The following is an 8280-nucleotide window of genomic DNA, read 5'->3' as shown; positions in this document are numbered from 1 at the left end:
ACAAAATAAATTTGTCCACCTTCTTCACTTAATCTTCAACAACTTGCTTCTCCTCTCCATAATCTCCTTTGCAAAATTTATGTCTCAACACAGAGAACCTCTCTGAAACAATTTCTCCAACAAAATCTTCATTACTGTCAAAAAGGTTGCGGCTAGAACTACACCCGTCAAGATGAACACCTCTTTCTAACCTGGTTCAATCATCGATTATCGAACCACTAAACCTGACTCCATCATTGAATCTGGCTCTGATACCACTTGTTAGGACCGAAAATAAGCAGGTGTAAACGCGGAAGCTAGCAAAGCAAACCTCGAAAGACCACGAGTAAGAAGACAACGAGAAATATACCAAAAGACACAAAGATTTAACGTGGTTCGGTCAATCGACCTACGTCCACAAAGGAGATGAGCAATCCACTATGAATATGAGAGTACAAAATACAGAGAGAAACAACCTCAACCAATTCACTCGGAATACATGGGAGGTTCACATTAGTGGTAACGTATCAAACTTGTGAACCACAAATTCTCCCCCTAACCAAAACTCTCAAAGCCCTTTAAGACTACATTGTGAATGCCGATTAAGTTAGAAGGAACATGTCTCTATTTATAGAGTCCTAAACCTTTTCCTACAAGAAAAGGATTAGTCAATCCAAAACCTTTTCCTAAAAGGAAAACCTATTTATGGTAAGGTTGTTAGGATCGAATTCACGCACACACACTAGATGAATGAAGAACACAAGAACTTTCAAGATAAAGAGATGAGAGATCTAGAGAGAGAAAGAGAAAAACCTAATATTTCGTGGTAACACCCCATGAGTAAACTTCCACGGCGGTGAGGTATATTTATATTAATAAATCAGAGTATTTTTGGTTACAGAGAATAAATAGGAAAACCTAAAATAGAGAATAAATAGGAAAGCCTAAAATAGAGAATAAATAGGAAAACCTAAAATTAATCAGGCTCCACTACCTAACAATTCTCCCACTTGGAGACTGACTCAGTCATCCAAAAAAATACATTCTCAAAAAAAATCTCTTCATCATCAACATCTTTACCACACCGCAACATCTTTAGCAACAACTACAGAAAACCAACCGAGGTTTTACATAACCTCAATTTCCCAACATCAACACATTTCGTCAACATGTCTGCCGGGTTCTTTGCACCCTCTATCTTCTCCAAGCACATATCACCATCCTCCACTGCCCTGCGAGTGAAATGGTATCGCCTTCTGATGTGCTTTGTCTTCGAATGATAGACTGGATTTTTCACCAACTGTATGGCACTCTGGCTATCTGAGTAAAGAATCTTCTCGCTCTGCTTCTTGCCCAATACCTCAAGATAATCTGTAAGCCATATCATCTCTTTCCCAGCTTCAGCTATTGCCACATACTCAGCTTCAGTAGATGAAAGAGAAACATACTTCTGAAGCCTGGACATCCAACTCACTGCTGTTCCACCTATGGTGTAAATGTACCCGGATGTACTCTTGCTCGAGTCAACATCCCCACCAAGATCAGCATCCACAAAACCCTGTAGAGTCACCTTGCCTTTGCCAAAACAAAGTGAAGTACTGGATGTACCTCTCAGATATCTCAGAAGCCACTTCACAGCTTCCCAATGCTCTTTCCCAGGGTTCGCCATGTACCTGCTAACAACTCCCACTGCATGTGCTATATCAGGTCTAGTGCAGACCATAGCATACATCAAACTACCAACTGCTGAAGCATATGGAACAAGTGCCATGTGATCACGCTCCTCGGCAGTCTTGGGTGACTGCTCCTTTGACAATTTAAAGTGATTTGCCAATGGAGTAGTCCTGGGTTTAGCATCATTAACCCTGAATCTGCTCAGCACCTTCTCAATGTACAACTCCTGAGATAGATTTAAAGTGCCAGCAGATCTATCCCGAGAAATCTTCATCCCCAAAATCTGCTTTGCTGGACCCAAATCTTTCATCTCAAACGCTGCAGACAACCTTGTCTTCAGATTGTTAATCTCCCTCATACTAGATCCTGCAATCAACATATCATCCACATACAAGAGTAGAAAGACATATGAATCAGTGTATTTCTTGAAGTAACAACAAGGATCCTTTTCAGCTTTGCAGAATCCACTCTTGGTCATGAAGGAGTCAAACTTCTTGTACCACTGCCTTGGTGCTTGCTTTAGTCCATACAAGCTCCTGGTGAGCTTGCACACCATGTGTTCCTTGCCTGGAACCACAAATCCTTCCGGTTGCTGCATATAGATCTCTTTGTCCAGATCTCCATGTAAAAACGCTGTTTTTACATCCATTTGCTCTAGATGCAAATTCTCCGATGCAACAATACTCAACAGAATTCGAATAGAGGTTAACTTCACAACAGGAGAGAATATTTCAGCATAATCAATACCTTTCCTTTGTGAATATCCTTTAACCACTAAACGAGCCTTGAACCTTCTTTTGCCATCTGGTTCAGTCTTGATTCTGAACACCCACTTGTTCAGCAAAGCTCTCTTCCCTGCAGGTAACTCAGTCAACACCCATGTGTCGTTCTTCTCAAGTGACCTCATCTCATCATCCATGGCTTGCTCCCACTTGATCGAATCCTCCACCTGTAGGGCCTCATCAAAAGACTCTGGTTCCCCCTCATCAGTCAGCAATAGATAGTGTAATGAAGGTGAATACCTATCTGGTGCCCTGATGGATCTGGATGATCTCCTTAACACCTGCTCAGGTGTAACTTGCTCCACTTCAGATTCTTCAGTAGGAGTTGGTTGAGTATCTGCTTCGACATCTCTGGGGTTACTCTTCTCCAACTCAACCTCAACTCCCACTTGCTTTGTAATCTCTAGAACCTTCTGCTCTCTGTCCTTGTACAGGACAGACTCATCAAATGTCACGTCACAATGTCTCAGGATCTTTCTGTTCTTGTCATCCCAAAACCTGTAACCAAACAAATCAGAACCATAGCCTATGAAGTAACACTTCACAGCCTTGGCATCAAGCTTGTCTCTCTTTTCTGGATCAACATGAACATAAGCAGTGCAACCAAAAGTCCTCAAGTGTGAGTACTTGAGTTCTTTTCCTGTCCACACCTCCTCTAGAATCTTGAACCCTAAAGGAACTGATGGTCCCCTGTTGATCAAGTATGCAGCTGTGCTCACAGCATCCGCCCAAAGTGTTTTGGGCAGCCCACAGTGTATCCTCATACTCCTTGCACGCTCATTCAATGTTCTGTTCATCCTCTCAGCAATTCCATTCTGCCTCGCCTTACCAGGAACTGTTCTCATCAATCTGATTCCCTCAGCTGCACAGAATGCCTTGAACTCTGATTTGTCATACTCTCCTCCATTGTCAGACCTTAGGCATTTGACTTTCAAACCGGTCTGATTCTCAACTTCAGCTTTCCACTTCTTGAAAGTTGCAAACACATCTGACTTATGCTTCAAGAAGTAAACCCATACCTTCCTGCTGAAATCATCAATGAAGGTAACATAGAATCTGGATCCTCCAAGTGATGATACTGGAGATGGTCCCCAAAAATCTGTATGGACCATATCCAACCGCACTTTCTTTGGCTCTCTAGGAGTCTTTGTGAAGCTTACTCTTTTCTGTTTGCCCATAACACAGCTCTCGCAAAAACCCATATCAACAGACTTCAGACCCTCTAATGCTCCTTTTGCAACCAGCATCTTCATTCCTTTAGTACTCATGTGTCCAAGTTTGTTGTGCCACAGACATGAACCGGAAGCATCTTCAGCAATAGCGGCCATGTTTATACACCCTGCAGTGGTGTACAAGGTTCCAGATTTGGTGCCACGAGCTACTACCATAGCACCTTTCACGATCTTCCACGAACCTTTTCCAAACTCTGCTGCATATCCCGTGCTATCCAACTGACCAACAGAGATCAGATTTTTCTTGATCCCAGGAATATATCTGGCATCCTCCAATGTCCACTGGTCTCCCGAGGTGGTCTTTATGCAAACATCCCCCTTTACTTCAATCTCTAAGGCTTTATTGTCAGCAAGATATACTTTTCCAAAATTTCCAGATTTGAAATTTTGGAACAACTCCTTGCTTGGAGACGAATGGAAAGATGCACCAGAATCCAAAATCCATGATTCAACCGGGCTGTTCACACTAAGGATTAGAGCATCCCCAATGTCCTCTGCTGAATTTACAGAATCATTGTCATCTCCAAATTTCTGATTCTGTTTCTTCTTTGGCTTTGTACAGTTCGTCCGAAAGTGCCCTTTTTCTCCACAGTTCCAACAAGTCACGTTTGATCTGTTCAGGGATTTTCCTCGATTCTTTGATTTTGATCGACCATGTTGATTTTGGCCTTTCGTCTTACTTCTCCCCCTTCGATCAACGCTGAGAGCACTGCCCGATGAATCTCCCACTTCTCGTTTGCGAATACTTTCGCTAAGAACAACATCACGGATTTCATCAAACTTCAGTTTCTCAGATCCACGGGAACTGCTAATCGCAGCAACAACAGTATCCCAAGACTCGGGCAGAGATGACATCAAAATCAACGCCTTAATTTCATCTTCGAAATTAATATCCACAGAATTGAGTTGACTCACAATCATATTGAACTCGTTTATATGATCAGAAACGGATCCATTCTCAGACATCTGTAAATTGAACAATCTACGCATCAAATATACCTTGTTCATAGCCGATGGTTTTTCATACATGTTTGATAGTGCCTTCAACAGTCCGGACGTAGTCTTCTCCTTCACGATGTTGAACGTTACGTTTCTTGACAAAGTCAACCGGATCAACCCTAGAGCCTGGCGATCCTTGAGTTTCCACTTCTCCTCCGTCATGGATTCCGGCTTCACCCCGGTCAACGGTTCGTGAAGATCTTTCTGGTACAGATAATCTTCGATCTGCATCTTCCAGAAACTGAAATTGGATCCATCAAACTTCTCGATTCCAAGCTTTGAACTATCCATCTTCAGTGATCGTTTTGAATCTCCTTAGCTCTGATACCAGTTGTTAGGATCGAATTCACGCACACACACTAGATGAATGAAGAACACAAGAACTTTCAAGAGAAAGAGCTGAGCGATCTAGAGAGAGAAAGAGAAAAACCCAATATTTCGTGGTAACACCCCGTGAGTAAACTTCCACGGCGGTGAGGTATATTTATATTAATAAATCAGAGTATTTTTTGTTACAGAGAATAAATAGGAAAACCTAAAATAGAGAATAAATAGGAAAGCCTAAAATAGAGAATAAATAGGAAAACCTAAAATTAATCAGGCTCCACTACCTAACAATCAGGGCAAATAAAACCCAACAAATCTCCCCCTTGGCCTGAATTTAAGACAAAATAAATTTGTCCACCTTCTTTACCTAATCTTCAACAACTTGCTTCTCCTCTCCATAATCTCCTTTGCAAAATTTATGTCTCAACACAGAGAACCTCTGTGAAACAATTTCTCCAACAAAATCTTCATTAATGTCAAAAAGGTTGCGGCTAGAACTACACCCGTCAAGATAAACACCTCTTTCTAACCTGGTTCAATCATCGATTATTGAACCACTGAACCTGACTCCGTCATTGAATTTGGCTCTGATACCACTTGTTAGGACCGAAAATAAGCAGGTGTAAACGCGGAAGCTAGCAAAGCAAACCTCGAAATACCACGAGTAAGAAGACAACGAGAAATATACCAAAAGACACAAAGATTTAACATGGTTCGGTCAATCGACCTACGTCCACAAAGGAGATGAGCAATCCACTATAAATATGAGAGTACAAAATACAGAGAGAAACAACCTCAACCAATTCACTCGGAATACATGGGAGGTTCACACAAGTGATAACGTATCAAGCTTGTGAACCACAAATTCTCCCCCTAACCAAAACTCTCAAAGCCCTTTAAGACTACATTGTGAATGCTGATTAAGTTAGAAGGAACATGTCTCTATTTATAGAGTCCTAAACCTTTTCCTACAAGAAAAGGATTAGTCAATCCAAAACCTTTTCCTAAAAGGAAAAGCTATTTATGGTAAGAAATCAGGGCAAAAAAAACCCAACATTAGTTTGTTTTGGATAGGTTAAATCACATGTGACATATAGCCCGAATCTCCCTTTCAAAATAGTACGCATTGCCTCACACCAATGAAGATAGTTAGACCTATTAAAAACAATAGAAATAGGTTGAGAAATATCATTCTTGTCCATGTATTTGCTCAACAAATTGACCTCAACTAACTAAACAAAATGGAAGACATAAGAGACCCAACAAAGTGATGAAGTAGTAATTGCTATCAACACAATACCAAGAGAAAAGTAGAATAGTGAATATGGATTTGAACAATCCGTGGAGGCTGTAATACCATGTTACAAAACGAGACAAAAAAGCACAAGAAAATGTTGAGAGTTAATAACTCTATTCGCCATTGAATAAAAGAAACTATAACCATATATGTACACAAGAAGTTAAGAAGCAAAATGAAATAAAATATCTATTATGTCTAAATATATACTTTACCATACGTAATATATTTAAATATATACTCTACCCATATTTAGAATGTGTATACAATATTTACCAAGTTTTAACACTGCACAAAAGGATAGTTTCAAGTTAACCCAACATGCCTATTTGACAGCTCTATCCATAAGCGTCGAGTCCAAGAGCTACCACTTGAAAAAGAAGTACTTGGACCAAGGAAATTAAATGTGCTTGAAACTGATGGTGAAGATGAAGCATTTGAAACTATGAAGGACAGAAACAAATGGGACAACTGTGATTCTGATTTAAATTTTATGATGGACCTACTTTTCATCTACTATTTACATTAACATGACAAGAACTTTTAAGAACCTCTTGTTGGGAAGATGAGGTACCACTAAACTAAATTTGTTAGCATCTCATCAGTCATGATCCATCCAAACATCTCACTGTTCCTTTTGGCTGGAATAAAATTCCATTCACCGCTCCTGTTCGGCTGGAACTGGAATTTTTTTCATGGCTTCTGCTTTTGACATTGTTGAACTTGGAACACTTGATGATAGAGGTGTACTTTGAAGTTCGATATTTGGTTCTAGCATATCTAATAAAGAGTGAGCTTCTTTTGATGCAGCAGAGATGGCAGTCTTTAGATTTACTTTTGGTCTAGTCACTTGATATTTTAACAGGCCTTCCTTCCATGTTCTATCAAGACAGAAGCTGTAGATAGAGAGTATGTGCATTGGTTACCTGAAAACAATGAACTAAAGAGAAAAATTGAAAATGCATAATGTTATGTATCCAATATATATACAAGTTTGTGTAATTCTTGATATGGGTTTCCTACTAACATTAAGTGCATGTTGAAGAATCCTCACAAAGTATCCACGACCATGTCACACCAGTTCGATACGTGCATTCATCTCAGGGAACGTAAAATGCCCAGAGACTCTACTGGGAAGAGCTCATTAGACGTTGGAGAAGTCAAACAGGTTTCCGTACTCTCCTCCCTAAAATAAACTGAAACATCTAACCAATCACTACATTAAATCTGTTATCTCTTCTATCCTCCTTATGGCTTCCTTCATGTCGATTCTATGATCATGGTCACTCTCAGTGCATGCAGCTCCTATATAAAGGAACTTCTCCATCATTTCAAGGAAATCCTTTTCTGTTTCTATCTCTGGATCAATCAATTCTGATACTCTATTCTCTTCAATTGCTGACTGCACCCATTGTGCAACGTCAGTTCCAGTAAACTTTTGGTTGCTCAGATATTGTGATGGGAATTTCCCAGTTAGGATTTCAAGAATTATGATTCCAAGACAATATACATCACTTTTTGGAGTGACTTGTTGGTTTAGTATGGCTTCTGGGGATTTATAAGCAAAAAGAGATTGGACAGCTTGCGAATTGTTGACTAGTGGATAAAACGCATAATCTGCCAGAAGTGGTTCATTATTTGCAGAAAGAAGAATGTTGCTAGACTTAAGATTCCCATGAGGTACATCATATGATGCAAACTCTGAATGAAGAAATTTAATTCCATTCGCAACTCCCAGGATGATTTTAACGCAGATACTCCAATATAGCTGAGCATGTGCTGTCCCCCGATCACCTGAATTAAATATTAATTTGGATAAATATAAACAACATCATGAAGAGTTTATAATGTGAATATTAATTACCTCAATGGAAATGTTTCGGATGATCCAAAACTGATATTTGATAAAACGTAAATGAGATAGTCTCTACTTATGCACATGAAATCAAAGCTAGCATTAAGTTGTACATAATATATATATATATATATA

At 39.7% G+C, this 8280-nt stretch overlaps 1 protein-coding gene across 4 annotated transcripts in view; it reads right to left on the bottom strand.

Annotated features, from left to right (window-relative positions):
- Window positions 1-6541: 6541 nt before the first annotated feature.
- Window positions 6542-8280, bottom strand: part of LOC107020038 (pollen receptor-like kinase 3) — a 3835-nt gene continuing 2096 nt past the window's right edge. The window contains exons 2-3 of one of the 4 annotated variants that reach the window (XR_003578399.1): window positions 7318-8084; window positions 6542-7230 (exon numbers count right to left, since the gene is read on the bottom strand). Coding sequence is in view for 1 of the 4 variants with exons in the window: in XM_027917039.1 (XP_027772840.1) it covers window positions 7507-8084 (578 nt within the window). In the remaining 3 variants the exon portion in view is untranslated. Of the gene's footprint in view, window positions 8085-8280 lie in introns of all 4 variants that reach the window. The other 3 variants (XR_003578400.1, XR_003578401.1, XM_027917039.1) reach the window with 3 other exon arrangements.

Source organism: Solanum pennellii, chromosome 5 (genome assembly GCF_001406875.1).
Source record: "Solanum pennellii chromosome 5, SPENNV200".
Taxonomy (NCBI): Eukaryota; Viridiplantae; Streptophyta; class Magnoliopsida; order Solanales; family Solanaceae; genus Solanum; species Solanum pennellii.
The sequence above is the reverse complement of the archived record's forward strand: the minus strand, read 5'-3'. Positions and strand labels throughout refer to the sequence as shown.